This window comes from Crinia signifera, chromosome 6 (assembly GCF_055691185.1).
Source record: "Crinia signifera chromosome 6, ASM5569118v1, whole genome shotgun sequence".
Taxonomy (NCBI): Eukaryota; Metazoa; Chordata; class Amphibia; order Anura; family Myobatrachidae; genus Crinia; species Crinia signifera.
The window spans coordinates 159850696-159871155 of record NC_139222.1 but is presented as its reverse complement, the minus strand read 5'-3'; the positions used below and the strand labels follow the sequence as shown (position 1 = coordinate 159871155).

General features: G+C 44.9%; 1 protein-coding gene across 3 annotated transcripts in view; it reads right to left on the bottom strand.

Annotated features, from left to right (window-relative positions):
* LOC146008478 (mitochondrial tRNA methylthiotransferase CDK5RAP1-like) overlaps nt 1-20460 on the bottom strand; it is a 72012-nt gene that overhangs the window by 8724 nt on the left and 42828 nt on the right. For all 3 annotated transcript variants that reach the window (XM_083147812.1, XM_083147811.1, XM_083147813.1), the window contains 5 exons: nt 15861-16071; nt 12577-12697; nt 11132-11362; nt 7157-7254; nt 5190-5245 (listed from right to left, as the gene is read on the bottom strand). In XM_083147812.1, coding sequence (XP_083003938.1) covers nt 5190-5245; nt 7157-7254; nt 11132-11362; nt 12577-12697; nt 15861-16071 — 717 coding nt within the window. The remainder of the gene's footprint in view (nt 1-5189; nt 5246-7156; nt 7255-11131; nt 11363-12576; nt 12698-15860; nt 16072-20460) is intronic.

Sequence of the window (20460 nt, the reverse complement as noted above, 5' to 3'; positions counted from 1 at the left end):
GGCCTGCAGGGCCTTTGAGTCAGCACAGCGAGGGAGGTCCCTGTGGCCCAAACTGGCAGTGTAAATATTTTATGAGACTGGGAGAGTAACATTATTAACCCCTTTACTATGGAGGGCGAGCGGAGCTCACACTTATAAATAATTAAGGAGCACCCAATTTAATAAGAGGAGGTGTTGGACAGCCCTTTTTAAATGATAGGACCCCATAGTACTTATTTTCTGGTGTTCACCTGTGATAGCTGTATGTTATCCCACACAACAGAAAAATGAAGAAACTCTGCTAGCATCGGGCATCTTTGTCACAATGAAAAGGATTGCCCTGAATTATCGAATGGGCTTCCTGCAACATGTTCAAAACTGCTCTTATGGTGTGTACACATGGTGAGATTCCCTTGCCATTCGACTTAAGCTTCGATTGCTATGCAATCCTTGCTAACTCTGTACTATTTACATACAATTCATGCAATCTACATTCTACATGACTATATAGTCATTGCTGCCCTACCTTTGTTTCGATTTGTGCTGTACCTGGGAATGCGCATCAGGATCACAAGTTAAAAAACCTGTGCAATCTGCATACAATCTGCATGGTATTTTGACTATATAGTCAAAATCTAATGTCAAATCTCAACTTGTGTACACAGCATAAGTTCCAAGATATTGACTAAAATGATGGTCAACCTTCTGGCAAAAATGCCTGCTGATTAAGATACATTGGGACCTCCACAAAACCCTGTAGACTGGAATCCATAGTGATTACCATCCAATACTTAGAAGAGGCAACTCCTGTTTATTTACCTATATTTTACCCACTATAAATTTAATTTCACTAAATCACCCACCCAACCCATCCAGCTAAGATGTGCCCAAACCTAGATCAGCTATTTTAGCACACTATATGTACAGATGGAGCCGGCCTTATCCTTGCAGTGGATGGCGTTGCTACCGCTATCCACGCCGGCGGACGGCTCCCGCCCGGGGGCACACGTGCTCGAGATGCTCGCACGCCCCGTGGCAACGGAGCTTGGCAGGGGTCCCCGATGCCTCCCCCGCCATCTCCACCGGTCCCCCTCGCCGCCCCAACCTCCTCCTCCCCCCCCCCCCGAACTGGGCAGCGTCTCCCTGAAGCGGAGACAGGCAGGGAGACGCTGCCCAGCCGCCGTGATACTGGGACACGCGTGCGCGTGAGATGCACGCACATCCCAGTCTCTATCGCCGGCGCTCGTCAGCACAAGGGATCTTGCGAGCGCTGGCCAAATTTGAGAAAAGCTACATCTGTAGTTATCTCTCATCCAGAAGGGATTAGGGAAATCCATTTAACCAAAAGTATGAAAAGACATATGCCTGTTGGCATATTACTGTTTAATTGATCAACCAATAGGAATCAATTGATAAGACAACCAGTGAATGAGACAAGAACACATCTAGAATCCCATAAAAACGAATTCTGGGAATCACTTCAACATCTGCAATTAAGTATTCCAATAAGTGTTTACTACAGATCACTTCCCAACAAGACTATTAAATGGGACAAAATTATACCACCATCAAGATGAACGAGGGGATCGCCTCACCACCCAAGATCACCACAAACACTTACTACATTAGCATTATTAAAGGTCATTGTGCAATAGCTTCCCAGCACCGTCAAGAAAAGGATAGAACCATCCATTCTGAACCAATTAATGACTGGGAAGATCAGCTGTAGGACTGCCCCATACAGATAAATGGACCCAGAGACATACTGCTCTGCAAATACTCCCTAGAAGGCGACCCCCCAAGGCCAAAACGCATTGGAAACACCACAATAACCTAAACCCAGCATACTTCCAGTATCATCAAGTCTCCTCCTGGCCGGGAGTAAAGCCCACAACAGCGAGGCTGAGATTGTGACGCCGGGAGACGGTAGTATCGCAGTGCCGCTACCGTGAAGTCGCATCTCACCGTGCACTGTGGAGCCGGGCTCGCTGTACAGCTGCTGTGCTCACCGAGCATCGGCTGGAGTGAAGAGGATAGCTTAGGACATTGCGGGACGCATCAGGACCCTCCACAAGGACTACAACACTGAGCACAGGTGAGAGGTGTACTGCAGGGGGAGCGGGACGCCAGCCCCCTGAACCTCCTCCCTGTGCCTTTTTTCTGACCAGTGACTGTGTCTGTCCCAACAGACCTCTTCCCACCACCACTGAGACGAACTGACAGTCTACACCCTCCATCACCTACAGCCCCCCCCCCCCCCGGGAACAAATAGTGGACAGAACACTTTACCACCCCCCACCCCACCCCATTTCTATCCATGTATTTTCCTTTCAGTTCATATTTATTCTTATTCACTGCACACTTAATTTGGAATTGTGACCTAGAATTATAGTGTGAGTATAATAAAAAAATACATGCTTTTGTTCACTCATCCAATCCCATTCATTTCTTTAAAAAATCAAGGTGTTACACTGATCACTTTAAGATTCCCATGCAGCACCCAATAGGAGCTGAGCGCACTACTACCAATAAATTTGCTCTATACCAGGGGTGGTCACCCCGCGGCTCTTGAGCCGCATGTGGCTCTCCCCCTTCTAAAGTGAGGCTCCTGCTCCCACTGTTGCCCACCGTCCGTCCCCCATCACCCACTGCCGGTTCCCCGAATCCCTTCCTCTTCTGAGGGGAGGAGAGCATGCATTGTGCATCTCTGCTACCCCTCACTGTGCATCCTTGTAACTGGGCCGTCCGCCAATCAGAGCTCACGGGCCGCCAGCCAATCAGGAGCCGGCCCGCGAGCTTTGATTGGTGGACGGCACAGTCACAGAGAAGTGAAGGGGGAAGGAGACGCGCAGTGTGCTGTGCTCGGTGACATGACAGGACTGCAGGGGGACGCCAGACTGTCCTCTCCCCGCCTGGCAGCAGCAGCAGCAACAACGGTGAGTGCTGCTGCTGGGAAATTAGCACTGTGGGGGCATAGCAGAGTGTGGCACTGTGGGGGCATAGCAGATTGGCACCGTGGGGGCATACCAGCTTTCTGGCACCGTGGGGGCATACCAGCTTTCTGGCACCGTGGGGGGCATACCAGCTTTCTGGCACCGTGGGGGGCATACCAGCTTTCTGGCACCGTGGGGGCATACCAGCTTTCTGGCACCGTGGGGGCATACCCGGCACCGTGGAAGCATATGTGTATCTGGCACTATTGGGTGCATATGTATATATGGCTCTGCCCTATTGGAGGCTTATGTGTATCACACCCACCCAAGGGGCCAAAATAGACCACGCTCCTTTTTTTGGCGCGCGCATGTTGTTAGCTTTTTAGCTTGACTACAGATACTTTTCGGCTCTTTACCTCTGACCAGTTGGCCACCCCTGCTCTATACCCATACCAGTCTGGTCACCTGTTAGTCCTGCAGCTAACTCTGACCACCAGCAACCCAGTGCACTGTTCACCAAACTATTCTCTATAACCATTGACATTGTCCAAAAGCAAAACGGCCCTTTCTAACTGGGTATTGAAAACAAGACCTAAGAAATTCATGTGCTAACTGTGAATCATGTTAGACTTCAGCTAAATGCTGATCAACCTGTGAGACTAATACTTCCACAGCACTTAGGAGGTCTAATATCTCGAGTATATATGGTACATATCATTTCAGTGGTTGACCTGAACTACTGGGGTGATGACCTCTTTCAGTAACAAATAGCTACTTGTCTCAGCCTATGCTGAAGACTCCCTTACACCCACTGCTTCCGAACCTGTGTTGTGTATATAGAATTATACTGTAATTTGTTATCTACTGTAGTGCACTGTTATTGTACTGTTCTGTACAGTGCTGCAGATCAAATGTGGCACTCTATAGAGCAGCGATCGCCAAACCGTCGCTCGCGAGTGACAGGTAGCTCGCCGTCATAATTGAGGTAGCTCGTTTTGTGGTGGGAGGTCACTTTGCAGCAATAATAGCACATGGGGCCCCGGCGTGTATCGGGTCCATGTGCTGTAGACAGCGCTGGACATGCACTTGCTCCCAGCACCCGCCGGGTGGTCACTGTGCTTTAACCGCGGCTTCCCTCTGCATTTTAGCATTATACAGTTCCCAGCTATTTTTTTTTATTAAATATCTCAATCCTGACAATTTTTGGTACTTCTTTACTTTCACGGCGCCAGCATGGCGCCGCGCGTCAGAGTCCCCTTGCGGGGCTCGCTTCGCTCGCCCACGCTGCAGGCTCGCTTCGCTCGCCCACGCTGCAGGCTCGGTGGCTCGCTATGCTCGCCACGCTATTTAAAATCAACTCCATGCCAACATGGATAGTGGAGGTATGAACTATCCATGTTGGCATGGCGTTAACTTCATTTATTTTACTTAGTTTGTGGCGAGCGTAACCCGGAAGTAGCGCGGCGCCATGCTGGCGCCGTGAAAGTAAAGAAGTACCCAATTTTTTTATATAAGTGCATATTTGTTTAAAGTCACATTTATAGTACATTTGAAACACTGTCTAATGGTATTATATGTATGCAGAGAATAAAAAGTACAGATGTAGCCACACTCATCGCGGCTGCTAAATGTTTGCTAGTGCCAGTTTGGCGCAGCAAGTCGAACCCGCTACTCGCAAGCACTAAGCCGGCCAATGTATTTCAACCACAACAGGGCAGGAGCTGCTGCAGCAGGTACAAAAGATCCCAAAAACTCTCAATAAATAAGCAAACAATCAAGGGAAAAATAACTGACGGGATCGATCTCACATGGATTTCACGATATCTACAGTGTTCGATTCACAAACCACTCTGCCGATGAGTCGCTTATTAATTTCAGTTTGTCAAAAGTTTTGCAAAGTGAAAATGTTTTTAATTTAATAGACCGTTATAGGCCTTTAAGAGTCCACTTAAGGGAGTTTGTGTTGTCTTCAGAAAGTCATAAGTTTTCCAATGACATATCACAATGCATGAAAACAACAGAGATAGCATGGACTTTTATGATAGCACCCTTAAGGGCTCGTCCAATTAAACCCATCTTCGAACTTAGATTGTCCTTTAAGTCTTAAGATGATAAGGTAGTGTGCAAAGTTTGAAGACAATTAGTTAAAACGTTTCGAGAGTTATCGTGGAACACACACACACACACACACACACACAAACACCTTTCAATTATACTTATGTAGATACTGCTCATAAAGGAAGAAAGCATTTTGCACAATTGGAAGAGATGACCAACCTGGAACCTTCTGTCGGATATTATGTATCAGATCCAAGTAAGCTTCTCGATTATACCTGTAGAACAAACAAGGGCAATGTTTTATCAGATGGCAAATAAAGAGTATATGATTGATAGAAAACAGACAATTATATAATCTTCTCTAATTACACTAGCCAACAGTGAAAATGCTTCCAAAACAAAAATAGTCATTTCTAGTTTATTCAAGCATGGGCAATAAGAATATAGAATATAAAATGCTGAGTTAGCTCTATGTTCTGAGATATAACCATATATCATTAAATGCTAGAGAATTTGAGGGATTTTTCGAAAAATATGAGGGATTTTTTTTATTCAAATAAATTGTAGGTTGGCAATCCTTAGTACAGGTATCCTGAGTTATTGTCAGCCATATTGTGTTACTCAATATATATGTTACTCCTATGTCACTCAAAATTCATTTTCTCGATTCTCATCTGGACTTCTTTCCTCCGAATTGTGGTGTAGTAAGTGAAGAGCATGGTGAGAGATTCCACCAAGATATTTTAACCATGGAACGAAGATATCAGGGTAAATGGGACATTTCCATGCTTGCATACTACTGTTGGACGGTGACAAGAGATGCTCCAGCACAAACGAAGGCGCACTCATAAATAGGTTGTCATATGAAATAGTAAGGCTTGTTATCTTATTTTCTGCTAATTCACCTGTACATAGATTGAATTAAAACAATTATTACTTCTGTTGTGTACATATATCACATAAATATAATATTGGTTTTTACTACAGAAGTACATGTATCACAAGTAGTGTATCTAAAAAACTAGAGCTAATAACAAAAAGACTATTTTTCTAAAAGAAGCAAATAAAAAGTTGTTTTTTGTTGGCTAGTGTTATTCAAGAATATAATATTCAAAGAAAGAATATATTCAAAGAAAGGGGGCTGTACTTGGTCAGCTTTGATTGGAGGAGGAGGTCATAAAGTAACACAAGGAGAAGTGCTTTGCTTTGAAATTGAGATTCATATTTGTCCTCTACAGATGAATTAGAACTAGTTAGTACAGGAGTGGTGACCGACAGTCGTGTCTCAGGTAAGTCAGGAATCTGACAATTCCCTCGTGTGGGTCCATGACCCCCATTGAGGGAAAGTAGAGTAAGTAGAGAGCACAGCTCGCCACCGAGCCCGCAAGGGGCTTCAATGCGCTCATCCCCTTATTGGGCTCCTGACAGTCGGGATTCCGATATCGGAGAAACGACCGTCGGAATCCTGACTGTCTGTGAGTTATACCATACCTTAAAAGGAGATACATTCTAAACCTTTTAACTTTTTTAAATACGGTCAATGTTTTTTGTTTGTTTCCTTAATAATACTCTTTATTTGTCGAGATGCTGTGTGATCTGTGAATAATGCATAGAACTGCATCTGATAAGCCTCTTTTACTTGTTCTCTGATACTCAGAAGCATTAGTGCAACAAAATGTTTGAAATAAACATAATAGACAAATAAATACTCTAATTGCCCATCACAGTACATCCATTTTATTGTGTATTTGAAGTAGAGTATTCAGTATAGGCAGTGGAGCCAAGAAAGGAGGGAAGGGGTACTAATTACCCAGGCCTGATAGAGGGGCCCAGTGTGCCCAGGGCAGAGATTGAAGTGTTATTTTTTTCTCTATTTTTTTTCATACGGTTACATGGCCACATCTCCCTCAATTAGGCCACACATCCTGAAAAGTACCTGGCCCCGGCCAGGCTCTCAACTGTCCTGACTATATGTATGACATTGTAGGTAAACATCCCATAGGCCAGAATTCAATGAGAATCCTGTTTAGGAACCATGCTCGAAGCATGGCGAGCGTAGCAAGCCATGCGAGGCGACGCAGTACACTACGTCAACATTCAGGACAAAAAACATGAAAAACCCATGTGGAGATCATTTGTAAACCCTATTACTTATTCTGCTATATAAATAAAGTAAGCGTGCTCACCCCCTGCGCATGGACTCTAGAACTCTGTCACTTCCGCTTTGTGCAGGGATGTGGATTTGTTTGCAAATGTTATGCCGCTCTCTTATCAACTGGAGAACCTAGAACAACAAGAATGGAGGATAACTTACTGTATGGGCAGCATTTTGAATGCATTACAGGCCAAGTCAGCTTGAGTTACAGTTTTACGAGGATCTGGAAAATGACAACTCTCCTCGGCAACCTGCGGGTGGGCCGCCCAGCAAAGGGCATGCTGGGTCCCTAACAGTGATGCGAAGTATAGTGGATATGCAGCCAAACTTTGAAGCCAGACGGAGGCCAGCCATCTTTCTGGACAAATTGGATGCGTGTGATGCCACGCAGCCGTCGCTGCCCACCCCACAAACGGTGAGGACATGCCTGCATTGTCCAGATGCGCAACCGTCACACCCAGTCATCCCTTAGACTGCAGTCGCATTTTTTAGCAATGCAACCATAGTTTAAGGCCCATTGCGGCATACACAGGTGCAGATTGCCAGAAATCACAATAGCGATTATCTCTAATCTGTATTTCCTTTTAAATCAAACTCTACATGCAATCTATAACCTGAAAGAGCAGGGAGTTCCATAATGTCAACGAATCGGCTCAGAAAGATTACATGTGTCCTCAGATAAAGAACAGTATACCCACACACACACATATATATATATTAGTGATAGAGAGCGCTATCACTATCATTCCTATTCCCTGCCATCTCCAACTAACAGCTAGAGAGATATATCAATAAGCTAGATATATCCATCTATATACACACTAATCCCCTAAGGGAAAACAGCACTCACCAGACTTTGTACATGTATCATCTGGGTCAGTATCCAGGTTTATTGGTGAAGTGTAGAAGCCTGCTGACGTTTCGGTCACTATAGACCAGCGGTTCCCAACCTTTTTTCTCTCCTGTACCCCTTATTAGGCTTTGCATTGATAAGTACCCCCTCCTCTCATTTTGAAATATGGACAGTACTTAGCGGTATGTGGATCCTTATGCATGTCCTTATATTAAGGAGGAGCGTAGGAGTAGTATACAGCAAGGAATCATGCCCTTCTGTGTCTAGACACTGGCGTGTATTATCTCCATGATTCCCGCTAACACCAGTAGGATTAATGCTGCTGCTTCCTCCACCTTTGTCAGTGCTGGGAATATGAAGGCTGATGTCTGAGGGCAGTGCGGGAAGCTCCCAGTGGATTGCTGGTCAGACATATGACACAACATAGTTAGTCTCCATGGCAATGGGTCTTCTTCAGCCATCAAAAGACCTTTTCATCGTCCGCCATTACCAATATTATTTTCAAGTACCCCCAACTGGTCTGCAGAGTACCCCCAGGGGTACTAGAAGCCCAGGTTGGGAACCACTGCTATAGACCTTCATTAAGGCAGCAAGAACATCCAGCAAGTACAACAGGTTGTCAAAGTATAGGGTAGGGAACTGGGATTGTCTGCATACCAAGTGTAAGCTGACAGCCTTTCAGAAACTCTGCAAATAGAGGCATCTGTAACATTAACTGTTACACTAATCCCATTCCACAGATTGAAGATATTAACTCTGTTTCTTGAAGAAATACCCCTGATGAAGTCTTGATTAAGACAAAATGCGTTGGGTTACCATTTTGCTTGTATGAATCCACTTCGATCAAGTTTTCAATAAATCTGGATCATTGATTTTGGACTATTAAGAACCAGACAGGTTATTCTCAGTGAAAGAACTTTCCAGAAGTTGTCATTTTGACCTGCTTTTATCTAATGTATATATATATATTTAGGTATTTTATAAAGCATCCTCTTATACATCCATATCCTACAGGGTCCTCAGCTATTTCTCTAACCAAGACACACAGAGTAGTACAAAAGAAAACTAAAATGCAGAGAAATCCCAGACCTCAGAATGAAGAATTAAAATGCTGTTTTCTTTACTATCCTATGGGGACACGTGATTCTGGGGTGGGTACTCTCAACCATTAATATTTGGGGCCTGAAAAAAACGATGTATTGCATCCCAGCACATCCCACTTTACCCGCTGACACCAGGCATGGAAGGGAAAGGAGTTTATGCCGCATGGGAGTTACCACAACGGCTAATTGGACCTACAGCAGAAGCCATTGTAAAGACTGTTAAATCGTCCTACTATTGCGGACACCCGCTACAGAGGTGAAAGTTTTGACATCCCGCTATACCTGCATACAATCAGCATTGAGGGGAAAAGCAGCCACTTTTGTGAGGGCGCTATTTAAATGCCCAGTATGATATATAGCAGCAGCTGCAGATATTGATAGGATGCCAGCAACAGTTAATGCTATCTCTCTTCATACCTGACTGCCACTTCAGGTAAATTCAGGCCCCTCTCACTCCATGACCCAAGTCTGCTCTCACTGCAATGCTTAATAGTAACAGTGAGTGCTAGACTATGTGACCGGAGCAGCAGAAGGATCCTATCTGGCCAGTCTTTCCCTTCATGCATTAGGTCTCTCCTTAATGCTCTCATCCGTCATCCGCTGTTCAGATCACGAGACAGGAAAGAAGAAATCAGGTGAGAATCAAGACCTGTGCAGATTTTTCCTTCTTGCTGATGTGACCGGTGTCTGTTAATCTGAATACACCTTCAACCATATCTCCCTGCTTAAGTACCATTATGTGATTGATAAGCAATAACTGCTAAATAATAGTACAAGTGTGGGTCTAATGCTGCATAGAGATGTTGTTTTGCCTGGGATAAAAATAATTGGATTATTTGTCACTCTAAGACAGGGTACTTAAGCTATGTTGCTAATTAGACAAAAAAAAATTTCAATGGATTTGTTCGGCACTCCGGACGAGATGTCACAGACCGTGGTGCCTTCCTTCCAAGGTAATAGAATAGAGACCAAGGGCTTTTGGCAAACCCTATAGAATAAGGCGGCACTCGAGTGCCGCCTTATTCTATAGGGTTTGCCAAAAGCCCTTGGTATCTAATATATATATATATATATATATATATATATATATATATATATATATATATATATATATATATATATATATAGCTCCCACACAAGAAACGGCACTCCAGAGGCAATTTTCAGCGTTGCAAAAAAATGTGTATTACATCAAGCTTTCGGGGTATAACCCCCGTCGTCAGGACACACTAGAAAACCTACAGCCTAGTGTGTCCTGACGACGGGGGTTATACCCCGAAAGCTTGATGTAATACACATTTTTTTGCAACGCTGAAAATTGCCTCTGGAGTGCCGTTTCTTGTGGGGAGCTGTGTTTATTTATTTTGGGCACCGGGGCTGGATGTATTTATTATTGGAGCGCCGGCAGAGTTGGACAAATATATATATATATATATATATATATATATATATATATATATATATATAGAAAACACTTGTGTCCGGCACTCCAACACTGTACAGATCAACCCTCGGCAGGTGCCCGCATCCACTACTGGAACAGCATATACAGACAACAATGATGCAGCACTCCAGCCTTGTACGAATAGGTGGTTTAATAATTAGCACTCAGCTACGTTTCAACATTTACATGTTGTCTTCAGGCATAGATATATATATATGTGCCTAACTCCGGGGGCACCTCCAGACTCAAAATATTGGCCTGAGAGGCCCTGAGATCGAGGATCTGGAAAAACAAATAATTTAACTTCCCACTTAATTAATCTGGTGTATTATAACCATAGTGGGAAATTCCAGTGCGGGACCCATCAAAAAAAACATCTTAATTAGAGGGACGCCCCCAGAGAAAAAAAGAACACACTCCCACAGAGGCGCGGGGCAAATGCTTTTACAATTTGAACAAAATAATTTTTTGAGAATTTCTTTTTCATTCGAAATACAATACTAAGAACAAGGTGGAAGAATTTCTACACAGATCATTTTATAGCCTCCAACACTGCTGTAAACATTGTTATTGTATAGTAGGTATTACAACATGTAATACACCTACCTCATCAGGGAAATCTTTAGGATGTGGAGAAGTAAAACGTATTCTCATTTCTGGGTCTATTCTGGAAACCTGATCCAACAGATCCACAAACCGCAGTCCTCCTGTTTTAGGTTTGTACACAGTGCTGAAGCCACGGCTAAGTTGAGAAGTTTCAGCAGTTGGAAACGGAACTGAAGCTCTATCGAGGTAGCTATTGACGTTTTGACCCAGTAAAGTCACTTCTTTTATACCCTGCAAAGCAGCATAAAACTATTAGAAAAGCTACAGATACAATAACATATAATCATCACACCAAATCTTTTAGTCTCGTAAGTATATGGACATTTATGGACAGCAGTTGTCTATTTGCTAACATAATGCACCAGAGATTAAGTACAGAAGAAGTTACATTTCTTGCAAAAAAAAAAAGCCTTTAATAGCTAAATTGGGGAATTTGTAACTGCATCCGAGAGATAGTGATCGGTGTTACCTGCCGCACTCACGGATGACCAAACCCGTTAGTGACAAGAATTAACTGTTGAGCATGCTGTGCTCTACTTCTATAATGTAAGTTAAAAAATAATGTCTTTTTTAATTAAGTTTAAAAACATTACTGGGGAAAAAAAACTTTCAATTCCCTTCTACAGATGGAGCCGCGCTTCTTCAACCGCCCAAGATTGGACTCGCATGCGTGTGAGACACTAACAGCAATTCTCAGCAATGGGACGCATGAGCGTGTGAGTCGGTCACGCATCCCTGTCTTGGCGAATGGCACATCACGACGGAACGCCCTGGCGCACTGTGAAATCGAATAAGCATGGCTCCCTCTGTACACATATCAAAAACCCCTTTCTCATCAATACATTACCAACATGTCCCTTGCTGATATTAAACTCATTATTAAGCCTTTTACAGAAAAATGTCATGTCCTTATTGGCCAACTTTAGCTATTGAAGTGTATAATAATTATTGGGAGGGTGTGTCAGAAGTATTGTCATGACATTTTTCCCTTCAAATATAGAATTCCTCCTCACCCTACTTTTTACCCACCCAAACGAAAGCTGGGTACACACTGAATGACATGTATACTCAGCAACATCTTGAGCGATAGGACTAGGCAGGGTGCCGGAATTGGCATGTGCATACACACTTGACAATGCCAACCGTAACAAGGGACGGTGGGTGATTAGAGCATAGGCTGCTGCATTCCTTAGCTTGGCCCTGGTTAGCAACAGCATCTGTCATCATACATGTACAGATGACTTTAAAATGTGGCCCACAGAATGCAGAGCTTAAAAGTCCCGCTGATTAAACAGAGTGTGGAATTGAGAGTAAAAATTAACACATGACAAATTGAATCAGCTGCCAAAGTTAACATGTTTCTGGTGGCGATACCCTGGGTAGAAAAAATAAAACTAAAGCAGGTCATAATGCTAAATGTTTTCTAATAAGAGAGATTATCTTACTTTATCAGACAACATTCGGACTTCTTCCAGGATAGAATGGAGGGGGCGGCTTCTCTCTCGCCCACGGGTGAATGGAACTATACAGTAAGTGCACATATTGTCGCAGCCTCGCATTATGGAGCTATACAATGAAAAGGAGAGATGAATGCTAGGCAGTACTGAAAACACTACAATGATCAATGACTTTCTGTTAAATACAAAGTTGCACTAAAAGAAGGAAAATACATATCTGTCCTCTAGTCGGAGGCCCAGTGAAGCTGGTGGCATAATGTAGGCTAGGTGCGGGAATTTTCAATCTGCTGTATATTTATATGGATGTGGTAATGAAATCATATCCACTGATATTAAATTGGCCCTTGCAGTGGACCATCCCATCATTCCTGTACTGTATAGGGGACCAAAACTACATTAAAATGTACATATAGCACTAAGCAAACCCCTGGGTAGACCCATCACCTCTGCTCGGGGGTTGCTGTATCAACCGGTAGTACTTGGGACAATTTTTTACAATCATGTGTCCAAAATTAAAAAAATATATACATACATACATACATACACACATACATACATACATACATACACACATACACACACACACACACGCACACACTCGGCGGCACTCTCAGGATGGTAGAAGAAATGGTACTTGTTTCCTAGCATGGCACCACCGATTCTAATTGTATGCCATCGGGTCGGAAAAATCGGTACAGATTTTACCGATTTTTACATTGGACCCAATGTTAAATGGTCCCTGAGACCCGATTTTTAATTGTTTACCCACCCTGATGGGTAATTACTATGTCAAATGCCCCCCTATTGTTAATGCCACAATCAACGTCAACCCGAAGCGTAGCGAGCCCGCGAGGGGAGGCGGGACGCGTCCTCCGACCTTTTCATACCCCCACTAGCCACGTCGGCGTGGGGTTGATTTTATATAGTGTGGCGAGCCACCGAGCCCAAAGCACCGCGAGCCCCGCGAGGGGACGCGGAATTTATGTGAAGTAATCCACGTCCCCTCACGGGGCTTGCTGCGCTCGCCACGCTTCGGGCTCGGTGGCTCGCTGCGCTCGCCACACTATATAAAATCAACTCCACGCCGACCTGGATAGTGGGGGGTATGAAAAGGTCGGAGGACACGTTCCGCTGCGCTCGCCACGCTTCGGGTTCGGGTTGATCGTGGCGTTAAAAATGGAGGGGCATTTCACATACAAATTACCCATCAGGGTGGGTATACAATCAAAAATCGTGGTTATGGGGGGGCCATTTAACATTGGTTCCTATGTAAAATCGGGTCCATCGCTATGGTCGCATCGCCATTATAATGGCATGCGATGCGCCCAATTTTATACGGCCATTTAACATTAAATACAATGTGAAATCGGGTCCATCACATCGGTTGCATCACCTGCCATTATAATGGCATGCGATGCGACCGATTTTTAAATTGTAAGGAAAGCTCTTAAACAGCCCGAAATCGGGTCGGTAGGGTCCCATCGCATACCTTAAGTTAAGGTATGCGATGGGACCCGACGGGCGCCCTGCTAGGAAAAAAGCACAGAAAAAAATCAAACAGCGCGCAGCATGTATAGTTTCAACGTTTCAATTGTATTTAAACAATTTTCCTCAGAAATAAGTGGACGTCCTCAGGGCTGATCCAGGAGGGCACCCAGGTGAATACATTACAGTTAGTGGAGAGCCGGTCCAAGTCTGTTATTTATATATATTATAACATGCATTGATGGTCAGATAATAATTTCATTTAGATTTGTCTTCTATTGATTAATTTTGTTAAATAATCAAAAAACTAACACTTTTTGAAAGCATTCTTACATTGCACCGTTCCTGCCTAAACAAAAAAAAAATCTCTGTACTGTGCATGTCTACAAAACAGGCCGCACACATATTCTTGTATGCTCTCCGCTCATGTAAAACTAAAAGGTGTGTTCATATTATGGCAAATAGATGCAGATGGATACAAAATAGTAATAAATCAGTCCTGAGGGCAGACACAGATGTAAGCGGATAGTTACAACCAACCGCACTAAAAAGATGCTACTGATTGACTGATTGAAGATTATTCGTCCTTGAGAAGAGTTATGCAGGGTACACACCACGACGACCCGCTCACGATGCACATCGTGAGCGGGTCGTCAGTGTCTCGTCCGACCCGCTCACGGTGATGCGGGGGGGCACGACCCGCTCACGATGTGCACCGTGAGCGGGTCCGATCCGATGGCGACCCGCACCCGGCTGTATGGTTGTCATTCAGATCCTACCTGCAGCAGGTAGGATCTCAATAACGACCGACCGACGGGACCGCGCATCGGATCGGTATCGGTCCACACCAGGATAGAAAAGGGCCCAATCACCACACAATCTACATCCAATTGGTCGGAATTGGATCTAGATTGAGGGGATTGGGCCCTAGTCGTCCTGGTGTGTACCCAGCATTATGCTTGATGTTTTGAGATGGTGTTTTATTATATATCACAAACTTACTAGCAAATGTGTATTTAAAAATGAGTATGTATGCGATATAAGCCTAACCAAAACTCTGCAAAAAACTATACTGTAGGAGATATATAAATCTCGCAATTCATTTAACTCTGAATATACTGTATGCGCTACTGCTTATTTTACAAAAGCAGTGAATGAAATTCAATTCATTTTGTTCATTATGTTTGTTTATATTACACAAGATACACAGCATATGAATCATTATACTACTTCATGTACTCAAAAAGGATTTTATGCCACTTCTATTATCATGTTTTTCAAATAGTGCCATCAAGCGTGGGAGGAAATTAGAGCATCTAGTGCAGCGGTGTCAAACTCATAGCTCTTCAGCTGTTGTGGAACTAAAATGTCCCAGCATGCCCTACCACAGATTTAATGTTATGGGTTGCTAAACTGTGGCAGGGCATGCTGGGACGTGTAGTTCCACAACAGCTTGAGGGCCATGAGTTTGACACCACTGATCTAGTGGAAGCCTCAACAAATATGAGTAGAACATTCAAACTCCAAAAACATACTGTAATGGCCTGGTGGGGAATCAAAGTCATGACTCCAACGCGGTGAGGCAGCAATAATATATTATATATTATACTTGTGTGGGCAGGCATCGCTGCGAATCCTACAGTTATAGCAAGTACAGGTTTACAATAAATATTTAAATGTAGTTTCATTATTAATATTAACCTGGCTAAGTTAAAGCTTCCAATGTTTTTTTTTTTACATGGACCTTAATTTTTGTCTGCTGTTCTAACACATAAAGGATGACTTACACAAAAGCGGATACATTGTTTTTAGTGGTCTGTACCGGTATGATATCAGCATAGGTCTCATCTAAGGATAGTAGCACATTGGCAGCTTGCTGACCAGTTTCTGCTACAGCAAGAAGTCTTGGTAGGTCACGATACGCATCAGGGCCAGCCAATATATCCACAGACTTCTCCCTCTGCAGGATCTCCTCTTTCAGCCTCTCTGCCATGCAACCTACAGTAAGTAAGCCAAAGTCATTTATCTAAAAATGCTAGCCAAGTAGAGATTATTCATTTACATCTGAATCAATAATCCTCCAATACTGAATGCAATAATAATAATTAAAAAGCTTGTAATTAATCATCTTATGTAAACACTAAGGGGGTCAATCCTATTAGCCGCAATGTAAGTAAGTTTTATTTATATAGCGCACTTTCTCCAACAGGACTCAAGGCGCTTTACAGACCTTAAAAATAACAATGCACATACTGCAATACAAAGGGTTATCAGTACAAGGAACAGGCAACAATGGCAGTACAGATGTACATCACACATACAGATATGCACAAGATGCATTCTAATAAGGGACACGAACATGGGGAACATATTTACTGAGCTGTGCAGTACCCAGGCAGCCATTTAGCTGCGCCACATGGTGATTGCACAGCCAGCTAGGTAGTCAGTAACAGTACTGATAGATAGATATATATATATATATATACACATACATACATACATACACACACACACACACACACACACACACACACACACACACACACACACACACTAGATGTACTCTAATGAGGCACACAGACATGGGGAACATAATTACTGAGCTGTGCAGCACCCAGGCAGCCAAGCAACGGCGCTACATGGTGGCTGAGATATAAGGAAGTGAATGAGAATAGATGCAGGTATAGATTGTAGATAAGTAAGAGAGCTGTAGTTGAAATACAAGAAGAGTGCTGTGAGAACAGGAGGGAGGAGGGCCCTGCTCTAAGGAGATTATAATCAAGAGGGAGGGGGAGACAGACAGGTGACATGAGGTGCAGGTAAGGAGACCTGAGGCAAGAAGTAAGCATGGCAGGGATGGTCAGGACACGAGGCAGCAGGTAAAGAGCATGGACAAAGTAGTCCTCTCTCTCCTCCTATCCGCCTCTTCCCCCTCCACCTGCAACCTTGACCCCTAACAGCTTTGCACCATGGGCCGTGCCACAACAGACCCTGCTAGGGGCAAAAAGCATGCAGAGAGAATAGGGAATGCACAGGATTGAGGAACCATGGCTCTGGTACAGAGATTGGTTCAGTATGGAGTTCATTGTCCTGGCTGTGCAGACTGTAGGTGATGCTGGGTCAGGTAACTCACTGCAGAATTCTGGATTTTCAGTGGATGATGTTTAGGTACTTGTTTCCTAGCACGGCGCCCATCGCATCGCATACCATAAGCCATACAATGATATGCGATTGCTGCCGATGTTATACAATTTTATAGTATACGATTTAAAATTGTATAAGCACCCTAATGGGTGTTTTCAATGTTAAATGGGCCCCCTATAAGATTATTAATTGTATAAGCACCGTAATGGGTGCTTACAATGTTAAAAGCACCCCCACGCCACCCCAACTATAAACGCCAACGCGAAGCGTGGCGAGCGCATCGAGCCCGTGAGGGGCGGCGGTACGCGTCCTCCGACTTTTTCATACCCCCACCATCCACATCGCCATGGAGTTGATTTTAGATAGTGTGGTGAGCGCAGCGAGCCACCGAGACCGAAGTGCGGCGAGCGCAGCAAGCCCCGCGGAATACATGTAAAGTAATACGCGTCCCCTTGCTGCGCTCGCCACACTTTATAAAATCAACTCCACACCGACGTGGATAGTGGGGTATGAAAAGGTCGGGGAACACGTACCGCAGCCACTCGCCACCCTTCGGGTTGGCGTTGATAGTGGGGGTGGCGTGGGGGTGCATTTTTGGGTACTCTTTACCTAGAACGGCGCCCGTCGCGGGCATCGCGGGTACATTTATGGCTACCCGCGACGCGACCGACGCGATGCCCGCGATTTTCCCATTGAAAACCATGTTAAACCTGAAAAATCGCGTCGGTCGCGTCGCGGCCGGCCATAAATGTACCCGCGATGCCCGCGACGCGATGCCCGCGATTTCCCATAGGGAACAATGTTAAAAGGCAGATTGACCGCGATTTTACCGTTAAATGCCTCAATGACCGCGATTTTGACATAGGAAACAATGTTAAATGGGCCACAGAGCCCAAATAGTCCCCCTGAAGTCTTAAATGGCCCCCAAAATTTTTAACGCCACCCCACGATCAACGTGAACCCGAAGCGTGGCGAGCGCAGCGAGCCCCGCGAGGGGCGGCGGTACGCGTCCTACGACCTTTTCATGCCCTACTATCCACGTCGGCGTGGAGTTGAGAATAGAATAGTGTGGCGAGCGCAGCGAGCCACCGAGCCCGAAGCGTGGCGAGCGCAGCGAGCCCCGCGAGGGGACGCGGATACCTTCACAGGTAAACGCGTCCCCTCGCGGGCTTCACAGGTGTCCGTGGCGACGCGGACACCTGTGAAGCCCGCGAAGGGACGCGTTTACCTGTGAAGGTATCCGCGTCCCCTCGCGGGGCTCGCTGCGCTCGCCACGCTTCGGGCTCGGTGGCTCGCTGCGCTCGCCACACTATTCTATTCTCAACTCCACGCCGACGTGGATAGTAGGGCATGAAAAGGTCGTAGGACGCGTACCGCCGCCCCTCGCGGGCTCGCTGCGCTCGCCACGCTTCGGGTTCACGTTGATCGTGGGGTGGCGTTAAAAATTGTGGGGGCCATTTAACAATTCAGGGGGACTATTAGGGCTCTGTGGCCCATTTAACATTGTTTCCTATGTAAAAATCGCGGGCATTGAGGCATTTAACGCTAAAATCGCGGTCAATCTGCCTTTTTAACATTGTTCCCTATGGGAAAATCGCGGTAATCGCGGGTACCCGATTTTGATGTACCCGCGATTTACCCGCGATTACCGCGATTGCCGCGATTTTACCCGCGATCCCGCGATTTCAATCGTGGGCGCCGTTCTAGGTAAAGAGTACCCATTTTTGAGATACAATGCATAAGATGCCATACGACTGAATATCGTGGGCGCCGTGATAGGAAACAAGTACCGATGTTTACCTTTATGTCCTTCTGTGTTCCTCCAGTATTTCTTTATGTAGTTGTTCAATGTTTGTTAAACTGTTTCTTTAAGGGAAGGGGGGGGGGGAGATCATGGGAAGGAAATATAAGGACTCTCACTACACATGAGGTAGACACCTTTTATTACGCACACAACACACACTTACAATGTTAAAAGCACCCCCACGCCACCCCAACTATAAACGCCAACGCGAAGCGTGGCGAGCGCATCGAGCCCGTGAGGGGCGGCGGTACGCGTCCTCTGACTTTTTCATACCCCCACCATCCACATCGCCATGGAGTTGATTTTAGATAGTGTGGTGAGCGCAGCGAGCCACCGAGACCGAAGTGCGGCGAGCGCAGCAAGCCCCGCGGAATACATGTAAAGTAATACGCGTCCCCTTGCTGCGCTCGCCACACTTTATAAAATCAACTCCACACCGACGTGGATAGTGGGGTATGAAAAGGTCGGGGAACACGTACCGCAGCCGCTCGCCACCCTCCGGGTTGGCGTTGATAGTGGGGGTGGCGTGGGGGTGCATTTTTGAGATACAATGCATAAGATGCCATACGACTGAATATCGTGGGCGCCGTGATAGGAAACAAGTACCGATGTTTACCTTTATGTCCTTCTGTGTTCCTCCAGTATTTCTTTATGTAGTTGTTCAATGTTTGTTAAACTGTTTCTTTAAGGGAAGGGGGGGGGGGGAGATCATGGGAAGGAAATATAAGGACACTCACTACACATGAGGTAGACACCTTTTATTACGCACACAACACACACATGGCCCCTGAATAAAATTCACAGACGACCACATTCACACTACACACATACAATAAAGCCAATCAACCCACAAAAGGAAAACTTAGAAGACCCAAAAGTAAAACAATACCTCCTTCCTTGTTCCCCCAGGGGAGAAAGGGCATAGATGTGAATATAGATATATGTGTCTCTGGTTAGAGAGAGATACCAACTCAACAGGGGAGAATAGAATATATATGTTAGATGTAAATGCAGAATATGCATATTTTTGTTATGTGATTATACTGTGAAAATAAAAAGAAGATAAAAAAAAAACTGTTTCTTTAACTGTTCAGATGCTACCCTTAGTTAATAACACCTTTCGTTAAAACAGCAAGCTAAAAGCACTGGCCACACATTACAGTTCGTAGAAAAGTGCTCGCTGCTCCATAGGGTGGTGAGCATGTTTCTGCGAAATGAGGCTGAAACTAACCTCAGCAGGGTGCGATATCGGGTGCCGCTGCCATCAGTTAAATGTCGTGGCAACGGAGCCTCGCACCAAACTTGATAAAGTCCCCAGTGCGGAGGAAATGCGCCGGTGATCCTTACAGCCACAATTTCAGATAAGCTGTGGGAGGACCAGAGCCTTGGAGAAATTACAACTGGAGGATACTATATGGAGTAACCAGGACTCCTTTTAC